This window comes from Saccostrea cucullata, unplaced genomic scaffold (assembly GCF_032062105.1).
Source record: "Saccostrea cucullata isolate Sc308-1 unplaced genomic scaffold, CSIRO_AGI_Scuc_v1 ctg2428, whole genome shotgun sequence".
Classification (NCBI taxonomy): domain Eukaryota; kingdom Metazoa; phylum Mollusca; class Bivalvia; order Ostreida; family Ostreidae; genus Saccostrea; species Saccostrea cuccullata.
The window spans coordinates 5,305-29,368 of NW_026931493.1; the positions used below are offsets into that span (position 1 = coordinate 5,305).

The 24,064-nt window shown below is 35.2% G+C and overlaps 1 protein-coding gene and 1 long non-coding RNA gene across 2 annotated transcripts; both read right to left on the reverse strand.

Moving 5' to 3' along the window:
• Positions 1-2,520: 2,520 nt before the first annotated feature.
• Positions 2,521-23,022, reverse strand: LOC134232758 (uncharacterized). Its single transcript, XR_009984844.1, has 5 exons — positions 22,944-23,022; positions 22,475-22,569; positions 15,965-16,049; positions 12,171-12,345; positions 2,521-2,534 (listed from the first exon to the last, which is right to left on the reverse strand). It is a non-coding gene; the product is annotated as an uncharacterized LOC134232758 (long non-coding RNA).
• LOC134232757 (dynein axonemal heavy chain 5-like) lies at positions 7,493-10,445 on the reverse strand. Its single transcript, XM_062714739.1, has 5 exons — positions 10,215-10,445; positions 9,382-9,462; positions 8,729-8,845; positions 8,148-8,267; positions 7,493-7,675 (listed from the first exon to the last, which is right to left on the reverse strand). The coding sequence occupies exons 1-5, from the start codon at positions 10,443-10,445 to the stop codon at positions 7,493-7,495; spliced, it is 732 nt and encodes a 243-aa protein (XP_062570723.1).
• Positions 23,023-24,064: the final 1,042 nt, after the last annotated feature.

The following is a 24,064-nucleotide window of genomic DNA, read 5'->3' on the forward strand; positions in this document are numbered from 1 at the left end:
TCACAGCCGGCAAAATTTCTCGTACAGGCTGTTAATTTTGCCGGTTGCTGGCTCTTATTGAAAACACTGCTATTAGAACTGTTAAATAAAGGCTAAATTAGACACCATGCATTGTGTAAAATTTTGACAATATCTAACATGAATACATGTATATACATGTATGTGACTTCATGTTTGCATATAATTGTCGCTGATCGTAAGCGGTTCCGTGGTCTAGTGGTATGTCTCTCGCTTCACACATGAGAGGTCCCGGGTTCGAATCCCGGATGGTTCACTTTTTTTCCGAAATACTTTTTTCTCCTAAATGATAGTATTCAGCATGTAAAATGAAAAATTTATGAGATCTGGCTTGTACAAACTCATAAAATCATCATTACAGTGTGATCAGTATTTAATACATAAGAATCTTCTATACACATAATAAAGAATAAGCAATCACATCTTTATATCCATATTGGCATATTTTATTTGCTTTAGTATACATGTATACATTTAATAATTCAACAAATTCAGTCAGGGGGATCCAACCTCCCCCCTCCTCCCGAACTGCACATGGATTACTTTTTCCCTAAGCAGGGGACACAAATTCTCTGAATTAACTTGTTTAGACATTGCAATAAAGAGGCATTCAAATAATCAAAATGCATATAATAAGTAAAATTTATTTTGTCAGATATTTTATGCAAAAAAACAAAGGGAACTAGAACTGTCCAAACGGGACAAAATACCCCCCGCTGGGTTTTTCAGAAGTAAGTTTTTCCTTAATAAAGATATGTATCAAACATGAATTATGAAATTTTTCTTCCAGTGACCTTGAACTTCCCCAAATAACCTTGGGTCAAGGTCATGACACACCCTTGGGTCATGGGTAATCTTTGTGTGAAATGAAAACCTACCAAGTTTATCCATAAGAAAGATATGGACTGGACACAAATTATGAATTTTATTTCCAGTGACCTTGAACTTCTCCAAATGACCTTGGGTCAAGGTCATAACACACTCTTACATCATGGGCGATCTTTGTGTGAAATGAAAACCTACCAAGTTAATCCATAAGAAAGATATGGACCGGACACAAATTATGAAATTTTTCTTCCAGTGACCTTGAACTTCCCCAAATACCTTGGGTCAAGGTCATAACACACCCTTGGGCCATTAGCAATCTTTGTGTGAAATGAGAACCTACCAAGTTTATCCATAAAGATTTGGACTGGACACTAATTATGAAATTTTTCTTCCAGTGACCTTGAACTTCCCCAAATGACCTTGGGTCAAGGTCATGACACACCCTTGGGTCATGGGCAATCTTTGTGTGAAATGAGAACCTACCAAGTTTATCCATAAGAAAGATATGTACCGGACACGAATTATGAAATTTTTCTTCCAGTGACCTTGAAGTTCCCCAAATGACCTTGGGTCAAGGTCATGACACACCCTTAGGTCATGGGCAATCTTTGTGTGGAGTAGTAGATTCTAATGTCCCTCTGTAAGAAAGATATGGACCGGACACAATTGCACAGACAGCTAGACACAGACGGACGGACGGACAGCTAGACAGACGGACAGATGGACAAGGTGATTCCTATATACCCCCCAAACTTTGTTTGCGGGGGGTATAAAAATATCATATTTTAATTAAAAGAGATATTGTGCTCGACATTTTGCTATAATATGCTTTAGACATTGCATCTCATATTTAGAAAACAAAGTTACATTTGCAAATAATATTAGGTCACAGATTCAAGATTCCTTTAATGCTCCATCCACTGAGTATTTAAATTGGTTTAAATTATTAATGAATATTAATAAAAGAGTAGTTCCAGGGAGTTTAAGTAGATCTAATTTTTCACAGTGTACCTCAATTGAGGAAGAAGTATCACGGCAGTATTGACAATGAATATTTAGCCTCGAGGGCTGGAATATTGTCCAGGGAGGAGTGGAAGGAAATATTCACCAGAGGTGGGCAAACATTATACAACTATTGCTACTTTTGAGGTCAATAGGATGATTAGACACCTGAGTAGCATATTTACAGAGCCCAAAGACCAGACCTCTAGGTGTACCCCCCCCCCCTCCAAAATTTTATGTGCTTAAATCTTATGTTCACCTGAATATTTATAAAGATTCCATTAACTTTGATGGTTAAAGTCCTTCCCATAGTAGGCAAGGCCATAATTTTTAAAACTATAATAGTTCATGCCAAGATCCTGTTTTTGCCAGCAAATGTTAAAATTTGTTTGTTTCTTTTTTTTTTAAATTGTCATTAAGAATTTTGTCAAACAATAACTTTGCAACAGGAATGTAGTTTATATTAAAGTATACTTACTAATCACCACCATGAAAAAGAGAGAAGTCATTAAATTGGATCTGAATTCTCTCCCCTACAAGTCCGTGTAAGCTGTATGAGCAGTTAAAATTGTCTGGGTACACCCCGGGATAGGTAGGAGAAATGATATTTCCAGTCTTCTCGTACAAACTATTGATAGTGTAACTACAGTAATAGCTTGGGGATTTGGTTCCTACTTCATAGATTGCTGAAATTTAAGAAAAAAAAATAATTTTATTCAAAATATTTAAGCAATATTAGCTGCATTCTTTAGATTTTTATGTTGCTGTTAAAATGAGTTTTTATGATAAATTTGTATATAATATTAAACCTTTATGTTCATTTAAACTAAAATAAAGAACTAAATTGTTTCAGAGGAAAGACTTTTGTACAGTCAAATATAGAGTATCAATAACTAAGAAATCAATATTGTACAGGACGACAATAATTATATAATTTTGCTTCAATCAAAGCTTATGATAATTTTTTCCATCACAAATTTCAACAACAGAAGACTATAAATGTTCCTTTTCTCTGTTCTTGAAATATTAGAATTTTGCAGTTAAATATTTCGACATCAAAGTTGCAGCTCATATTGATTTAATAACAATCAATTAGAGGATAAAGTTGATGCAAATAAATGACCAATGTCACCTGAAATGTCATATTTTTTCAAATTTTCCATTTTCTAACCATTCACTGATCATTTATTTGTTCTCTGTTCACAGTTTTCATTTACCATTCAACAGCTTTGTCAGGCTAGTCTGAAAAAATTATTTTGGCAGCCAACTAAATTTACAGGGAACAGTGGAAGTCCAGGATTAAAAATTCAGTTGGATCTACATTTCATTTCTTGTTATTTAATTCATAATTCATTTCAATAATAATGCCATTCTTGAAAAGAAGATTTTTAAAGATTTTTTATATATATTACCCTGTAAAAATTGATCTCCCATTGTGGCCCATCCGAAATCCCCCCCTCTTTGGGTCATGATTTGAAAAAAATTTAATCTTCACTGCATACGGATGCTTACATATCAATATTACTAAACATAACTTTTCTGTTCTGAAGTAAAAGAATTTTTTCCTATATATTCTTACGTAAAACTTTGATCCCTTGTTGTGGCCACACCTTTACCCTTGGGGTCATGATATGAACTAACCTGAATCTAAAGCATGTGTACCTAAGGGTGCTTCTTTTAATTCCATATAAAAAATCACTTATTATTATAGATTTGTTGTTCTCTAAAATTTTTTTAAAGATATTTTATTTTGTATTCCTATGTAAAAATTGATCCAACATTGTGTCCCCACCCTGGAATTTAAAGCCCAAGGAGTCCTGATTTGATACAATGTAGAATCTACTGTGACAAGATCTTCAACGAGGTTTAAAAATATTTGACTTTTTTACCTTGACCTTAGAGTTTTGTCCACTTTGAAAAACATATTATCCTCGGCCATAACTCTAAAATCGTTCGTACATCAAGTTATATTTCATAGGTGCATTGGTTCTGGGCAGGCGCTCTTTCCGTTTGGTCCACTTAACAGAGCCCGATCTACTGATATACGCCCTAGTTTTAAGCGCGGCGTCAACTCAAGACACATTAGCAATTCCTTTTTGACTGCCGTCACAATTGAACACAATAACGTCACAGTTGAAATGACATCAAATTGCGCAAACTTGCTTACTTGGTAGCTCTATAGACTGTGCATGTTGAAAGTTGACATTTCTATCATTTACAATTTTTTAAAATATATGTTTAAATTAATAAATAATTTTGGAACATAATTAATTTTGAGGGATCAATATTTTGGTACAGATTCATTAATTTTATCTTGTTTTATTTCAATTTGTGAGTTTAAAAAAACAAACATTGCAACAAAGAGTAAACGATTTTAGTCTTTCTCCTTGAACATGTTGAAGTGTTTATACACACACTTTTTATTGAGGACTTAAATGTGCATGGATTAGCTTCAGTTTTAAAAAATAAGTCTATAAATCATTTGAATACAACCCCCGAAATGTTTTATTTTTCTGTATATTAAATGATATTAATAAAAATCGTAATTTTTTCTCCTCCCCCCCTCCTCCCTCTACCCCTTTTTCCCACGTAAAACAACGTCGCGTGTTAAGAGAAAAATAAAGCATGGCGAGAAAATTATTTCATAATGTAAGAATTATTTATTTTTTTTAGAAACTAATACAGTATTGCAATCGTTTGTTGATGTTATGCAAACCCATTGCGACTTATTAAAATACCTAGTTGGATAAAATAATTCCAAATTTTGTGTTGACATGCCCCCTTTTCACTGCAATAAAGGCTACCTCCAATTTTCTTTTCATTTTTTATAAAAAGAATGAAAATTGCATGATATATGTGAAAAACAAAGCATTTCATCGTTTATTTTTTTAATTTGTCAATTTCTTTGTTTATTTGAGAGTTTTAGTATGTAATTGTGTATAAAAACACGAAAAATGGTCCATATCTTAATTGACATAAAACATACAGATATATTTCCAAGAGTTAAAATTTTTTATCATTCCGTTTTCGTAATTTTCAACTAGATCGGGCCTCATTAAGACGCTTCCATATTTTAAAATATCACCACCTTTGGCATTGCTAATCTCGAGAAGAAGATTTTTAAAGATTTTTCATAAATATTCCTTTGTAAAACGTTGATCGTCCATTATGGCCCCACCCTACCACTGAAGGTCATGATATGAATAAACTTGAATCTATACAATATGAGGATGATTCCATATGAGTTTTATCTTTCCTGGCCCAGTGGTTCTTGAGAAGAAGATTTTTAAAGATTTCCCCTGTATATTGATATGTAAAACTTTGATCATTCGTTGTGGCTCCACCCTACCAACAGGGGTCATTATTTGAACAAATTTAGATCTACACTACCTGAGGATAATTCAAAATAAGTTTCATCTTTCCCTGGCCCAGCCAAGGGTTTCTGAGTAAGCTCCTCTCCTCATAAAGCATACGGTGAAGTCATATATATTCCTATGTAAAACTTGGGTATGCACAGATTGCCTCATCGCCAGAAATAAAGACACGTGTTAAAAAAACTTGAATTTACACTAATTAAGAAGCAATAATTGAGTTTCATCTTTATTCATTATTTATAGAACAAAGAAGCTTCAATAAAGATTCTTAATCACATATTTAGTAAGATACTTGGATGACACCATGGCATTCATAGAATTGAATGTTATCTTACGGATCATTGTTTACTTGCGTTTTTCATTTCCGAGATTAAAGAGTGAAGATGTATCCTCGAACGCAAATATTGTCATTTACAAAAACAATTGCTGATTAAAGACCTGGGTGTCCTGAATATCCAATCAGAACTCTGGAAAAAAATCCCGATTTTATGAACACCATAGGCCAAGGGTTTACGAGGAGAGTAGCGTATCAGAAACCCTTGGCTGATTCGAAGATGCATCTTTCCTGACTCAGCTGTTCTGGAGAGAAGATTTTAAAAAGATTATTATTTAAAAAGATCATTTGTTTTTCACTAATTCCTGCCTATCTCCCCTTGGCAGAGGGCGTGGCCCTTCATTTGAACAAAATTGAATCCCCTTCACCCAAGGATACTTTGTGTTAATCAAGTTTGGTTGAAATTGCTCCAGTGATTCTTGAGAAGAAGATGAAAATGTGAAAAGTTTACAACAACGCTAACAACAATCTTTGACAAATTTCGTTCAGAAAAGCTCACTTGAGCCTTTGGTTCAGGTAAGCTAAAACGTGTTATTTTTAGCATACAGTAAGTTTAGCATGGTATGATAATGTTAGCACAGCCAGGTGCTGTCATACAACCCATGACTTCTATCAACTAACTTCAGTTCGAACAAAAATGGCACGATTGTACCAATAACAGAACTTGACCTATATTTTCATGTAATATATCGGTATACCAAATTCCATTTCAATATGTGCAACCGTTGCAAAGAAAATGAATGGAAACTGCAAATAATTGAAATTTTTCTATGTCCAAGGGGCATAACTCTGTCAAAAATGGTGTGATTGTATCCAACACAGAGCTTGGCCTAGATATTCATGTGATGTATCTGTATACCAAATTACATTTCAGTAAGTGCAACGGTTGCGAAGAAAATGAATGGAAACTGCAAATAATTGAAATTTTTCTAAGCCAAGGGGCTTAACTCTGTCAAAAATGGTGCGATTGTACCCAAAACAAAACTTGGCCTAGATATACATGTGATATATTTGTATACCAAATTTCATTTCAGATTGTGCAACGGTTGCAAAGAAAATGAACGGAAACTGCAAATAATTGAAATTTGTCTAAGTCCAAGGGGCATAACTCTGTCAAAAATGGTGCGATTGTACCCAAAACAAAACTTGGCCTACATATTCATGTGATATATCTGTATACCAAATTTCATTTCAGTACGTGCAACGGTTGTGAAGAAAATGAACGGAAACTAAGTGGACCGACAGACAGCAGCAAAGCAATATGCCCTCCCTTCTTCGAAGGGGGGCATAATTATATCACATGTTGCTTATTTTTCCAGTAATCTGAGTCCTGCTATTATCAACATTTTCAATTTCCCTCTTTAATTTTCATAATTATTTTGACTTTATGATGTGGACCAAATGCAAAATTTTGATTTCCAACGGTGAGACAACGCTAGCCCAGGCGTTATTATTTAAACAAAACTGGATCTTTGCTTTCACTTGTTTCATCTTTTCTGGCTGGTGGTTACATGTATAAGGAAGAAGATATTTAAAACAAACATCAATTCCCTTTAACCAAGATATTTTGTTGCAATTTTTGTTGACATTAGCCAGGAGTTCTGTAGAATTTTCAATGTTTCCATTTACAACACCAGACAGATACTTAACATTTCTATTTTTCAAAGGTACAGACAAAAGGGAGTGATCAAAGATTTTTTTCTTTTAATTTTGGATCAAGCATCTTGACTATTTAAAATGTAAACTCCAAGGGTTAGTGTAGCTTTTTTCACTATATTAAACTAAAGTATATATAGCAAAGCTTTATCTTTATTTAGAAATCTGGGTCACAGAATCAAACTGATACAGGTGGTAAAAAAAAAGGTAACATAATAAATCAGAGTTCCAACCTGTGCCTCCTACAACAGGACAATATCAAAATCATTTTTGTCTTATATCACAGATCTAGAAGTATCAACTTACAGATTATTTCACTTCTGTCTGAGCTGGCTCCACTCTCCAAAAGTAAGCTCTGCTCCAAATGTGCTCGCTGTAAAAATATTCTGACCAATTCCTTTACAGCATCCTCAACCACTTGACTCATTTTGTTGATATCCACAGCCATTTGATCAGTATATTCCTGAAATGATTTGATTATAAACATCTGCAATAGAAGTTTATTTCAATAATTTTTATTCCTTTCATTCATTTTAAGATACACTGTATTTTTCTGTGATAAATCTTAACCTTTCTTTATGTCATGTTGTGTATAAATATTTTGAAATAGTATTGTTAATAAAACTGTTGGAACTCTCAATTATATTCTGTTGTGTTTGGATAAATAAATATCTATTTTATAAGCCACAATTTAGGGCCCAAAACTTTAACCTATGCAACATACATTTCACTGCATGCAGTTTGCTTGCTAAATGCACATAATTACATTAGCTCTTTGAATTTTGCTTTACAAGTGTCTCAAGGGAACTGAAAATGTCAAATAATTTTGATTTTTGCCATAGACAAGTAAAAATTTATTTTACTTTGAACAAAATTGTCTTCCCTCTACATATATATACAATACCATACTTAGTAGAATTGTGATGACCACTGACCTCCATCTTCTGTAGAAATTCTGAAACAGTCAGTGGATTTCTCTCTGGTAAGTCACACAGCAATGTCTCACTTATCTCTTTTAACATGAGGTCAATTCTGGTGGTTTTGATATCACTGATCTGTTTGGCAATAAGAAATGGTTCATGTATTAAAGAACATCCATTTTCTTATTTTGCACTAAAGCACAGTATATTTTCTTTAGGCAAACTTTTGAAAATTTGACTTGACAACAGGTCATGAAAAGGTTATTTTAAAAATACATTGTATGAATATTGGTTAACTATAGGGTCTTTTAATTTCTAATTATTGGCAAGTTAAATTTTGGTAATCAACACAGTCTTCACAATTTCAGCACGCCAAGTAATTCAACATTTGAACTCCCTTTGCATTTGTAAAATTCAATTCAATATTAATAAATTTTAGCATGAAAGTTTAGTAATTTCATTGGCTCAAGACTGGTTAGCTTAAGATTCTTTTCTTTGTAAAACATTCTGAAAGCATTGCTCCAACTACAAATAAGCAATTTAATATATTATAGTTATGTAGAACATAAGAAAAGACTCTTGAGATTTTTACACACCTGTTTGACAATAATTTGCAGCTCAGCCAAGGCTTCTTTGACTTGTGTGAAGTAGGTAGGCAAGTTCAGTGATGTCCAAGTATGAGAGATCAATCCAGGCCGGATCACACTGTCAACCTTCAGAACATGAAAGGAAACAAATATATCACAAAATTAAATCATCTTTTCTTTATGTTTTGACAGTTTGAAATCAATATGTGACTGTTTAACATTTTAATACCAAGGATACATTCAACATTAAAAAAAAAACAAATAAATGATTGGTTTTTGGCTAAAAGTTTTGGGGAGGCAAAGGTAGAGAAATTTGCAGGTATTTTAGCATGCAAGTCAGTTTGTTTACAGTGTGTAGTTAACAAAGAGACTGATTTTATATTCATGATTTATTTTTTTCAATGTATAGTAGCTCTTTGGTTATTTAATGTTGAACTAAAAAAAGATATAATTACATCTACTCAAGATACATGTATGATGCAACATGACACATATTCATTAATTCCATAATACATATATCTCTTAACATACTAAAAAAATAAAAATTGGATCAAATATTTTCTGTTGCACTAATAAAAATAGTGCACATACACTGAAAAAAATCAGTTTTTAGTCGCATGTACCCTGCTTCTTATTTTATTTTTTGAAGAAAACATTCCTACCCTTTTGAGAGATGGCCCAAGAAGAGTTTGAAATATTGGTGGGATTTCTGCTCTTAAAGCTTTGTCTTCATCCAGTAAGAACTGAAAAAAAATCTTAAACAATCAAAAATTTACAGTCAAAAATAATCTATGAATGTGACATGATCTGTTCAAATCAAAACATGTGACTAATTCAATGAAATGAATGCAGAATTTTTCTCTTAATTAAAAGAGAGTTAAAACTTTATCTTGACCTTCAATGCGGGGTAAAAAACCTTTAAGATGTCAGGTTTCAAAATATCACGATCAAAATTCATACATATATATAGAAAAGGTAGTTTGGATTTCCATCTCAACCACTGCCCGATCAATAACCAGACCTGTTTACCCATAACGCTGTCTCTCAGTATTTGTTATTAGATTTGTCCGTGAGATTTGGCATTTGCCAGTAAGAATTCACTTTCCATCAATTTTACATATATTAAAAGAGAAAAACTGCTTTTCTGATTACATAAAACATTATTTAACAACAAGGTATTTGTCATTCCATAATACCACAGCGTTCTGGCAACCTGACATCGATTATGTGTTTGAAACCTCTCTCTGATTTAGCGACAAAAATGGTGAAACTAAGACAGATCATAACGAAAACTAACTGTTAAATTCCAAACTAACGTATTTCCGATTTCCGTATTTTTAAAATGGCAAAACGTGAGACGTATTTTCATAAAAATCCGTACAAATTACGGCGAAATCGTAAGAGTAAACAGGTCTGAATAACCCATGGCTGAAAACCAATATGCATCAAAAATGAAAAATACTCAAAATTAATTCTTCTTATTTTCTTTGCAAACCTTCATTTGAGAAGCATGGGCTTTCAGTGTATCTCTGGAATGAACAAGAATCTTTGCTGCTTCAGGAATTTCAAGATTCATTTTTATCATGTACTCCGACTCTTTTATCACTTCAAAGATGTAAGGATCAAAGTTCACCAACAAAACTCCATTGGGTGTCTGTGGGTAACGAACTAAAACTGGCACTTGCAAATCTAAAAAAAATTGATTAGAATCCCAAACTTCTAACATCTTGGCTTCAAAATAAACTTTAAAAACTTTTATGCAACTGTTTTGCAATTTGATTGTCTTTTTTTTTTTTTTTTTTTTTATACGTCCCCCTTCCTTGTTCAAGATTCCCATATCTGCCACTGATATGTGCCCATGCATGCTTACTAAGCCTATTCAATTGATTTAGATGAGCGACTGGTAGATTTTTTTAATAGAATTCTGGCCCTGGAATGATTAATAAAAATTACTAACTCCAGTGACGTAGCATCATTTTTTTGAAAGAGGAGGTCAGCCAGTAAAAAAAAATCATTTATCCGAAAAAACTAGACAAGCCAAGAAAAAAAATGTCCAGGCCCGAAAATCCTATTTCGGGGAGAGTGGTCCAACTTCAATCAATCCTATTTTTTTCCAGACATATTATGTTACCCTTAGTGGACTATATTTCAACCAGAAGTGGGGGTTGGGGGCTGTACAGTTTCAATGAACATTACATTTTCTATAGTAAAGTTATGTCTAGGAAAAGAGGGGGGGGGGGGGTGATATTATGTGCCTGTAATTTGTCCTAATCAATCACGCCCCCCCCCCCCCTTCTTACCAGTCATTAAAACACGGTCGTCAACATTTATTATATACTAGATATACAGCTTTGAGATAATGTAAATGTATTTTTGCATCAGGTAATGAACTTGGAATCCACATGATAAAGAGTTAACACAATATAAAGATATTTTTAAATCACATAAGAAAGAGTTGGCATAACGTTATAATATATCCACATCACGGTATGGAGTTTTGACATAATGTAATAAAGTGTTTATATAATATAAAGATATGTTCACATTATGTTATACACTTTTTACACCACGTAATAAAGCACTGACATAAAGTTAAGATGTGTTCACCTCATGCCCTCGCCGTAAAATAAAGATAAATCCATATCACGTAATAATACTTTGATGTAATAGAAATACACACTCTCAAAAAGGAATGGGCTTTTGACTTCATGTGATGATAAGTTTAATCATAAAACACAATTTACTTGACGTAATGCAATTTTGACCTCACATATTAAAGAAATGAAATGATGTAAAGAAACATTCATTTCACGTAATAAAGTTTTAACACAATGTAAACACATTATCACTTCACATAATGAATTTTTTACTTCAAGTTATGAAGTGCTGACATAATGAAAGGATGTATTGACTTCATGTAATGCAGCATTGACATGATGATAAGATATATTTTCATCATTCCATAAAAAATGGACATAACGTAAAGATATGTTCACATCACGTAATGATAAATTGACGTAATAAATGCATAGTTGTATGCTATAAGGCAGTGATGGCGTTCCATAGCATTAGCTCTTTGAGCCTTTGGCTCAGAAGAGCTAAAAAAGTGAATGTGCAGAATTAATGTGCACAAGGTTCATTGATCACACATTCAGTATTACTGTATAGTATACCGTATAGCGTTTTCTTGGCAGGTGTAAAATTTGGCGTTTTCCGTGCTCAGGGGTATGCCAATAATTTTGTCATTAATATTGGTTAGAGATTTTCATATAGTTTAATTTGTTTGATTTAGTGTTTGTATTGCCGCATTGAACATATGTACTATATTCATGATATGAAAAGCCTGTGGTTTTAAGGAAGGATTCTGATACAAAAAATATCTATCTTTATCATTTTCAATATTTTATTTAATTGAACTGTTAAACACATAAAAAGCTTGCTGAAGACTTACTGAGGGTAAACTCCTTGTAGCTGGAAGTCTGTGATGTTCAACTCGACTCTCTCATTCCGGAGGCCAATGAAGTAGTACATGCAGTGAGTATTGAGAGGGTATAGACCAGGCCACGCAGTAGAATTAAATGTCCCACTTTTATTCAGTGTTGTACTATTGAAGAAGTGTTTACATTCTTTCAACATGAAATAAACAAAAAAATTGGATAACAAACCATTACAAATTTTAACAGTTAATTAAAAATTAAGTAAGTGAAAAACTAATGCCCCCGTATGACAGCTTATAGCGAGGGTTTAAGTTTCTTTGATGCAAGTTAAACTCCAAATGTCAAGTCAAAATTGTTAGTACAGTTGTTTGGCCAGTTCTGGATTTTTGCCTGTTCCAAATAATTATTAATTTAAGAGCTGATAATTAATCAAATCAAAGTTGTAAACTTGGTACATGTGTTAAGAAGGCTTATTTATGAGTGTTTGAATTACGTAAAGTTTTGGTTTTTTGCCATCAGCGCGGTTTCGTTATCGTACTTAAAACAGTTGACCTACTTTTACAATGCAAGAAATCTGAATCACCTCAATGTAATAGTGTGCAGAAAAACCTTTGTAGAAACGTCAATTTTGCACATAAAACAACATTCCAGGTATAAAAAGTAAGTTTGATATGTACTCTAACAAATATTAAAAATTTGTCTAAAATAAATATTCTGAACACTGGAAGATATCGGAATATTTTCGTACTGTCATTTTACTAGTTCTGAATACCCATTATAAATTCATTCTTCTTTGTTTCAATGTAAACATGACTTGTTATACCCCCTGCTTGAAAAACAGGGGGAAGGTATATAGTGATGGGATGTTTGTCCATCCATATGTAATCTAGCTGTACATCTGTCTGTCTTATACGCTTTGGGGTACCCATTTTTTATCTGCAACTCCTCTTCCACCACTATAAAATTTAATGAGGCTTCATAGAATTTGATGAGGCTTCACTTTACTTTGTAAAAGTGCCAAAGTGACCCTCTATTTTATTTTATCGCGAAAGCGAGGGGACATTAAATCTCATTCGTCTGTCCATCCGTCAGTCTGTCACTCCGTCACAAATACTTTAACCTTGCCCGAATTCTTTTGATTTAGTGGAGCTATGACTTTCATATTTCACACATGTATTCCTTGTGACAAGACCTTTCTTTGGGTACCGCCAAATTTGACCCTTTGACCTTGACTTTGGAGTTTGACCTACTTTTACACAATTTTTTTTTATCTTTTACCTTGGACATAATTTTTGAAAGGTAGATAATAGGACTTTCATATATCACATCTATATTCTTTGTGGCAAGACTTTTCATTGGATATCTACAACATTGACCTTTTGAACTTGACCTTTGAGATTTTTGTACTTATGTAAAAACTTCAACCTTGGCCACAACTTTTGACTCAGTAAGGGCAAGGGCTTTCATACTTCACATATGTAATCCTTGTGAGAAAAACTATCATTGGATACCAATGACCTTGACCTGGGAGTTTGCCCTACTTTTAAAAAACAAACCTTATCCATAACTTTTGAAGGGTTAGGTCTAGGGCTTTCATGACTCACATATGTAATCCTTGTGAGAAAACCTATCATTGGATACCAAGAACTTTGACCTTCTGACCTTCACCTTGAAGCTTGACCTACTCATCTCAATCAAAAACCAATGCACTAAATTATGTATCTTAGTGTAGTCTACTTGTGTGCAACGATATATTGAAATCAGACCAAAACTGTAGGAGAAGTAGCATTTTAAAGGAATTTCACAGAAGTTTCTATTTATAGTTACCATAGCAACACTGTTCATTGAAATAAAATACTGATGCACTAGATAATGTATCTTAGTGTAATCTACTTGTCTGCCAAGCTATATTGAATCAGACCAAAACTGTAGGAGGAGAAGCATTTTTAAGAAATTTCACAGAATTTTCTATTTTTAGTAACCCAGGGCTCTCACACCACTTTTTGGGACTGGGGCCGGGGCCGTTCAAATTGGGAAAATTATCGTCATTTTGGGAAAAGTTGGATAACACAAATTCATTTAAAAAAATCCTCAAATTTTGCTTTTCTAGCATTTTATCATCAATGCTAACTGTGGTTTGAATAAACAGTTAAACAGAACAAACATGGGTACGTAGGCTATTTATGAAAGTACATTACCTTTGTCATTACTCTCTTTGAGTGTTGATATTGCGGTTATATGTCTTACTGCGTGACAGTCGCTAGTCACATAGTCCCGAATTTCCTCGATCACATGGGCAACTTTGCTTACCAATACAGCGCGAGACTGAACATGCCGAAGCGCGGGTATGTTTCTAGTTGCAGCTTACTAATGTTTAAATGAAATGTCTATTTTTGAAACCAAAATGCTGGTTTTTGTCGAAACTACATAACAAGATACTCTGCACTCATAGTTGTATACATTTTTGTAAAAACAGTAACCTGGTTCCCCGAACCAGTTTACGAATGCATTTCATAGTAGTACAGTTTCACTTTCATTTGCAAATGTGTTTTGTTTGGGTTTTTTTTTTTGTGATTAGGTCTGATTGACTTTTATTTTTTAATTAATTTTTTACTCTGGATGGAAATTGGGAAATTTACACCTTTCTTTTGGGAAAAAACGTACCTTTTCTGCATTGGGAACGGGGCCGTTGAACGGCCCCAATTTTAGAGAATTGAGAGCCCTGTAACCATAGCAACACTTCATGGAAATCAAAAACCCATGTACTAAATAATGTATCTTAGTGTAGTCTACTTGTGTGCAAAGATATATTGATATCAGACCAAAACTGTAGGAGAAGTAGCATTTTAAAGGAATTTCACAGAAATTTCTATTTTTAGTAACCATGGCAACACCGTTCATCAAAATCAAAATCTGATGCACTAAATTATGTATCTTAGTCTAGTCTACTTGTGTGCCAAGTCATTTTGAAATCAGACCAAAACTGTAGGAGTAGTAACATTTTGAAAAATTGTTTACAGACAGACAGACAGACAGCTAGACGGATGACAGACACCTTATTATCGCATAAGTTATATGTTAACTTGCGAAATAATTTTTATGGGGGGGGGAAGGTTGAACTTTTATGAAACAATGTTTAATTCCACGAATCATTGAACTACCTTTACAATTACAAAAAAACTTTTGATTTTGAAATAATGCCTCGTACATTTGTAGCACCAAAGAATCAGTTTCTTATTCGGTACTGGTCAAACAACTGTATCCTAAGAAAGGTCTCCTCACAAGGAATACATGTGCAAAAGAGGAAAGCCATAGTACTGACTCCTCAAAAATTTTGCCAAGGTATTTCAAAAATATTTACACCATTGAAAGGTCTTGTCACAGTAATATGTGAAGTATGAAAGCTCTAGCACTAACTGATCAGAAGTTAGCACCAAAGTTTAAGAGTGGAATTTCTTTTGTAAAAGTGGGTCAAAGTCCAAGGTCAAGAGGTTAAATTTGGTGGTAAACCAAGGAAGGTCCTGCCACAAGGGATATACCTGTAAAATATAAAAGACCCATCCTCTCAAAGAAATGGGCAAGGTTTAAGTTTTTGTAGACAAACAGACAGACAGAAGGACACAAAGGGTATAATCAATTTACCCCTGAATTGATTACTGGGGAAAAAACACTACTTGTTGATAGTGTTAAGAGCTTTCTTCGACATCTGATATGTTAAACAAATTAATCAGAACATGGTCATGCTTTCTATTTTCATTCTAATTAGTTACAATGAATCTGTTTGAGTCCTAGTACAAAGATTAAATACCTTTATAGACTGCATTGGACGTGAGTATTGGAAACAGAAGGCAGAAGCCTGTCAATAGCCAGCTTAGCTGCTGCATCCTCTTCTTCTGAAACCAAAAACAACATGGAGTCACACAGAACAGTGATTGGGCAGACATGGAGTCAGACAGATCAGTGATTGGGAAGACATGGAATCACACAGATCAGTGATTAGATAGACATGGAGTCAGACAGAACAGTGATTGGGGAGACATGGAGTCACACAGAACAGTGATTAGGGAGACATGGAGTCACACAGAACAGTGATTAGGGAGACATGAAGTCACACAGATCAGTGATTAGGGAGACATGGAGTCGCACAGATCAGTGATTGGGGAGACATGGAGTCAGACAGATCAATGATTAGGGAGACATGGAGTCACACAGATCAGTGATTGGGGAGACATGGAGTCAGACAGATCAATGATTAGGGAGACATGGAGTCACACAGAACAGTGATTAGGGAGACATGAAGTCACACAGATCAGTGATTGGGGAGACATGGAGTCACACAGATCAGTGATTAGGGAGACATGGAGTGACACAGATCAGTGATTAGGGAGACATGGAGTTACACAGATCAGTGATTAGGGAGACATGGAGTCACACAGATCAGTGATTGAGGAGACATGGAGTCACAGATCAGTGATTAGGGAGACATGGAGTCACACAGATCAGTGATTAGGGAGACATGGAGTCACACAGATCAGTGATTGGGGAGACATGGAGTCACACAGATCAATGATTAGATAGACATGGAGTCAGACAGAACAGTGATTAGATAGACATGGAGTAAGACAGAACAGTGATTGGGAAGACATGGAGTCACACAGATCAATGATTAGGGAGACATGGAGTCACACAGAACAGTGATTGGGGAGACATGGAGTCAGACAGATCAGTGATTGGGGAGACATGGAGTCACACAGAACAGTGATTTGGTAGACATGGAGTCACACAGAACAGTGATTAGGGAGACATGGAGTCAGACAGATCAGTGATTAGTGAGACATGGAGTCACACAGAACAGTGATTAGTGATTGGGGAGACATGGAGTCACACAGATCAGTGATTAGATAGATATGGAGTCAGACAGATCAGTGATTAGGGAGACATGAAGTCACACAGAACAGTGATTAGGGAGACATGGAGTCACACAGAACAGTGATTAGGGAGACATGGAGTCAGACAGATTAGTGATTAAGGAGACATGGAGTCACACAGAACAGTGATTAGGGAGACATGGAGTCACACAGAACAGTGACAGATCAATGATTAGGGAGACATGGAGTCACACAGAACAGTGATTAGGGAGACATGGAGTCACACAGAACAGTGATTAGGGAGACATGGAGTCAGACAGATCAGTGATTAGATAGATATGGAGTCAGACAGATCAGTGATTAGATAGATATGGAGTCAGACAGAACAGTGATTAGGGAGACATGAAGTCACACAGATCAGTGATTAGGGAGACATGGAGTCAGACAGATCAATGATTAGGGAGACATGGAGTCAGACAGATCAATGATTAGGGAGACATGGAGTCAGACAGAACAGTGATTAGGGAGACATGGAGTCACACAGAACAGTGATTAGGGAGACATGGAGTCACACAGAACAGTGATTAGGGAGACATGGAGTCACACAGATCAGTGATTGGGGAGACATGGAGTCAGACAGATCAATGATTAGGGAGACATGGAGTCAGACAGAACAGTGATTAGGAAGACATGGAGTCAGACAGAACAGTGATTAGGAAGACATGAAGTCAGACATATCAGTGACTGGGGAGACATGGAATCACACAGATCAGTGATTGGGGAGACATGAAGTCACACAGATCAGTGATTAGGGAGACATGGAGTCACACAGATCCGTGATTAGGGAGACATGGAGTCACACAGATCAGTGATTGGGGAGACATGGAGTCACACAGATCAGTGATTAGGGAGACATGGAGTCACACAGATCAGTGATTAGGGAGACATGGAGTCACACAGATCAGTGATTAGGGAGACATGGAGTCACACAGATCAGTGATTAGGAGACATGGAGTCACACAGATCCGTGATTAGGGAGACATGGAGTCACACAGATCAGTGATTGGGGAGACATGGAGTCAGAGACAGATCAGTGATTAGGGAGACATGGAGTCACACAGATCAGTGATTGGGAAGACAGGGAGGCTCTTCCTGCAAAGACTGATTTGAAAAATGTCTACACATCCAAGTTATTTTGAACTGCTAGGTTTCAAGATATCTGGGTCATATTATTACGACAAAAAAATTCCATTTGGTTCAAGTTATTCTTGTCATCTCTTTGAAAAGTTTAGCACAGCATTGCAATGAATTTAGAGAATAAGTTTGGTATACTAGATGATTTTCTTTTTGTGGGTCCCCCAGATCCCCAAACTGCTATAGCTTACTTTTAGCATTCTCTTCCCTTGCCAAAGATATCTACCTCCCTATCAAATCCAAGAAAACTGTTCACCCAACTACCACCTTGACATTTTTAGAGTTGAAATTAGATACTGTAGAGACGTACTTTTTACCGTGCAGGATTAATTTTCGCTATCTACACAGACACAAGTTTTTCGCAGAAATTTGTCACAGCATACTAAAGATTCATTAAGGACATATATTGACAATCCAAGGTATCCGCCTAGTTTTATACTCGCGGATTGAATAGAAATTTTGTTTCCGTGGAATTATGACCTCGTGGAATTAAGTACTTTTACAGTACATCGAAATTGGAAATTAGACTCCCAGTGAACAAGTTGGAGCGTTTAAAATCTGAAATAAAATCATTCCAAAATAAATGCACTGCTTCACTCCACCAAATGCAGTTCTTGAAAGGAACATTAAATTATGCTTGTGCAGTTGTTCCCCCCGAGCATACATTCCTTAGGTGAATTATCATTCTTACTCAGGACTTGCAAAATCCTTTCCATCATAGGAATCTAGTCTGAGAAGCCAGAGCCGATCTGAAAGCATGGGCCATTTTTCTTGCCCTTTTTAATGGTAGAGCTTTTTTTCCCTTCAGGGGTACAACACACATCTTCCTCTTTGCACTTATTTACTGACGCAAGTAATCTGGGTTTCGGTTGTACTTTTGGTAGGAAATGGTTTAATGCCCCTTTTCCTAATCAGTGGCTGGATTTTCACATCTCAGTTCCCAAGTTCCTGCCTATTGTGATCGCTTTCAATATATATGAGGACACTTATTATCTTACAGCACTGAAATTTTACAATCTGACAACCTAGGGGTTGTTCATATCATCAACAAAAACTCTTCAAAAGACACATCACTTATGCAACTCATGAGACGACTGATGGTTTCATCTCTAACACACAATGTACATGTTGAAGGAGTCCAGAATATAGCTGCAAATCTACTTTCTTGATTGCAGGTCAAAGAGTTCCAAACACGGTTTTCTTGCATGGATCAGGGCCAGCACTCATGTGAACCCAGCATTGATTTCTATGAATCAAACTGCAGAGTTCTTACAGATGGTTCTCTGATAACCTTCCACAGTGGCAGCCTATAAATCAGCATTCCACTCATACAGGCTGTTCATATTACTAACTTATGGTCAAGGTACGCAACCTCTACCACCCCGTTTGGAACACTTAGCTAGCTTCATAGCACATTGCTACCAAAGGAATTTAGTTTAAATCATTTCTGGATCAGAAGAAAAAGATAACTTACACTTTACTTTAATTACAGACGATTCCAATGATTATTTATTTTAAAAACATAGGTAATCAGAGATTACAGAGCTCACCTCTACGAATGTTGTCTTTAAGTTAGGTAAAGTCACACAATTACCCAACAAAGAGTGTACATCCAAAAATGCAAAATTTATACAATTTTGATCTGATACTTTGGAATAGACCTATATAAAAACTTCAAACTAGTTCTTCATCACAAAAATGTGACCGAAATCCAGCATCTGAAGCAAGTTTAAAAGTTTTCATCCCTTGATGCATGACTTGGGCAAGTTTGGTTTATTTAAGCCTTATAGTTTCTTGGTGATAGACCTGCAACCTTAACTTTTACCTGGTCCATTATCTGGAAAATGTATGTCGAATTCATCATCCGGAGCAAGTCCATTAGTATGCATCCTAAGATGTATCATCCATGCGAGTTTGCACAACATAGGTTAATAGTTACTTAGAAATGACTTGCTCCTGCATAAAAATTTAACCTCTTCACTCATCCAGAAAAAAATGTAGGTCAGATTCAGCATCTGAAGCTAGCCTGGTAAAATGCAACCTTAGATGTATCATCCATGCAAGTTTGGTCATTAAAGAGCTCATAGTTACTTGGAAATGAATCCTGCATCAAAAACTTTAACCTGTTCACTCATCCAGAAAATGTAGGTCAGATTCAGCATTCGAAGCAAGTCTGATAGTTATGCATCCTAAGATGTATCATCCATGCAAGTTTGGTCATTACAGGGCTCACTGTATCTTGGAAATGAAACTTGCACCAAAAACTTTAACCTGTTCACTCATCCAGAAAATGTAGGTCAGATTCAGCATCCGAAACAAGTCTGGTAGTATGCATCTTAAGATGTATCATCCAAGCAAGTTTAGTCATTATAAAGCTCATTGTAACTTGGAAATGGAACCTGCCCCAAAAACTTGAACCTGTTCACCCATCCAGAAAATGTAGGTCAGATTCAGCATCTGAAGCAAGTCTGGTAGTATGCATCCTTAGATGTACCATCCATGCAAGTTTGGTCATTATAGGGCTCATTGTATCTTGGGAATGAATCCTGCACCAAAAACTTTAACCTGTTCACTAAACCGGAAAATGTAGGTCAGATTCAGCATCCGAAGCAAGTCTGGTAGTGTACATCCTTAGATGTACCATCCATGCAAGTTTGGTCAACATAGTGCTTATAGTTCCTTGGAAATGAGACCTACACCAAAAACTGCAGCAGAAATGTTAACCTGCTCCAAAAACATTAACCTGGTCATTCCTTTGCTGAAATTGCAGCATCTGAAACTTTGACTTGTACAGTGAAACACATTAGAAGCATCTTCCATGCATGTCTAATCAATATAGGACATAGAAGTACTTAAAAGGAAAACTGCTCCAAAAAACTTAACCTTACCCCTGGACGCCGACACCGAGGGTATTACATAAGCTCCCCAACTTCGTTGAGGTGAGCTAATAAAAAGCTGGCCATCAAGTAACTCAATGTTTTGATTTAACAGATTCTATTACTTGAAAATCAGAGATATGAGCCCTACCAGGCTCTGGGTCCATAAAACTTAGATGAGCTCACTTTTGATCTAAGTCTAACTTTTCTACTATTCTGAAAAAGTGAGACGGAAATCAAAAGTGAGCTTGTCTCAGTTTTATGGCCTCAGAGGCAGATTTTTAATTCCTGGTAGATATACTATAGATAGCACCTGCTAGATCAGAGATGCCCTAATTGAAATGATGAACACAGCAGCCTTCTCACATTGAATTAACTCCTTTGTTTTTTTTTTTAAAAAGTTATTTGGAAAAAACAGAAAATTTGTGGACGGAAGAATGATAGATGGACAGACAGACAGAGTGTCCCTAATTAACAAAAAAAAAAGCTGTAGATTTACATATTAAAGCGGTAGGTGGGAGGTCGTGCAAAAAGCAGTAAACTTCTGCCCAAATTGGTAGAGTTAACATGTATGACACCTTAGAACCTATATTTAACCACTTTAAAAATTGTAGGTCACAACTAAATTGAACAAAGAATATTTAAGCTGGACCTGCTCATGTCCCAAAAAGCGGTGGCCTGTCATTTTAACAAACTTGAATTTCCCTTACTGAAGGATATTTTATGCAATTGGCACAATGATGTTTCCTATGAAAACAATAAAATCATTAAAACATTACAATTGTGACAATAAGGACAACAGTCTTTTTTTTTGGAGTTGAGCTTTTGGCTCATTTGAAAATTTAACCCAGGTGGTCTAAGGACAAGGTTAATTAGTGGAATTTTTAACTTCATTATTTTTAAATACTGAAAAAGGATTGCCACTGCCATTCACAACAAAGACAACATAACAACTAATATAGATTTGAATATACATGCATGTATACCATATATTAAGTATCAGGAATATAATTTCTGGAATTCTTGGACTTGTAGGTCTTTATGTCAGGGCTGACAACTTTTTCTTGCTTCTTCAGTCCTGCATGATTAGCTAATTTTATTATTTTGAATTATTCATTTCACTTTGAGTTTCACACATACCCATTCTCTATACTGTGACATCAAAAGGAAATGATTACTCTTATTGATCAAAATTTCAATGAGCTGCAAATTATTTAAAAAAAATTACCTCAGATTAAATTTCAGGCTAAATGATTATATTTTTTATTTTTAGACAATTTGAAGCTAATTGATTTGAAATGCCCCATGATTTGAGATCAGCCAACATGAGGCACTGTCTACCTTAAAAAAGTCACTTTGTGAAAAACTAAAAAAAATTACCTGTTTCCAATAGCTGGAGTCTTAAACTCCTGGTAAATTTAGATACCATTTTCCATGGCCTTGTATTCTCACATTCATAGTTAGTTGTTTGTCCCCTACAACAGAAATGTTTAAAAAGACCTTCAGCAAACAGAGCCTAAAATCACTTTAGTTCAATGTAATATCTGACAATTCATAAATAAGGGCACATTTCATCACCTACTAGTCTATATATTCAATATACTTATTTATTCAGACCCATTATTGATCTGTATTATTTCTCACCTGATCTGCTTTAATGTCGCTTTGATAGGTTTCTCATTGTGTTATCTATTCTATGTAATTTCAGTTTTAAATTCTCCATTTAAATCATATAATGGTCTCTTTATAAAATGTTGACAGCGTTTTCAATAATAATTTTTTCCATTTAATCTACGTGTTAAGTACACTCAACAGTGATTTTTTTTAAGGACTGGCAGAGGCTACTTACACCTAATTCCTGAGATGTTTAAAACAGACAATGCACACTGAATAATCCAATGGTTGACAACTGATTACGCTGCACCAGGTCATCTCTAGCTTAACCTGAAATTAAATCAAATGGCACACCTGCATTTACTTGTATGATGACAATGTAAACTCTATTACATAAATGTGTCATGGAAACTGTCCTCCTTTCCAATTCTAACCCCAACCCCTGCCACTAACCACCAAAAAAGAGGCCATTTAGTTCCCCTTTTGTTTATAAGCAATAATTAGTCACATCACAAAATTTGCCATCAAAATGAATATATATCATGATGCATACAAATGACAAAATATGTAAAAGCTTTACATACATTCCACTTACAAAAGTTAAACAGCAGTTTACAGGCCACGCAATCCTAGCTAGCACCAATCCTTTGTCTGACTACACCAGAGAGACTATAGCAACATTTGAATGAATAGGAAACCAAATTGATGTTAACAGTATCCTGGCTAATCTAAATATGATTCAATGTAATTAAGCTATGCCTCCCCATTACAAATCACATTATTGGCTATCACTGTAGAATCAATACTGTGAAGCCATTGGAAAGCCTTCCTCCAGTCCAGGAGATTGTCACAGAGAAAAACTACACAATCACTACATCTCTTTGATGTTTGCACCAGTGAAAGTAGACTGAAAACGAGTGATACCAGCCAAATGTTAAAAAAAATGCCATTTTGTAATGCAATGAATTTTTTTCATATATATTTTTCAGTTACGTTCCTTGCCTTATGCCAAGATGTAGTACAGCTCAAACCTTCAGATTCCCAAAGGCCTAAGGTGAAAATGCTTCAGGTTTTGATGCTGTCAGGATGAAGCTTCAGCAATAGCCTTAAATATAGACCTAAAGGTCAGATTAGGGGTCATAATCAATAATGATATTTTTAGTTAAGCAAAACTCAGCTCAAGGCCTTATTAAAAATAGTATAAATTTTTTTAAACATGTCATCCTCCCCCCCCCCCTCCCCCAACACCCAAATCATACTAGGCATTTGATTCTTAGTATAAGTATTTGAGACACTCAAACTCATGATTATGAAATTAATTAAATTGCCTTTCAAGGCGTTTGTTTTTATTTTCAA

Excerpts from the sequence above, each read along its gene's own strand:
- LOC134232757 (XM_062714739.1), bottom strand. The coding sequence starts at position 10,445 with ATGTTAGAAGTTTGGGATTCTAATCAATTTTTTTTAGATTTGCAAGTG. Across the intron at positions 8,846-9,381 it reads TTGGGCCATCTCTCAAAAGG|GTTGACAGTGTGATCCGGCC; the intron begins GTAGGAATGTTT and ends CATGTTCTGAAG. Across the intron at positions 7,676-8,147 it reads AATTTCTACAGAAGATGGAG|GAATATACTGATCAAATGGC; the intron begins GTCAGTGGTCAT and ends AAATCATTTCAG.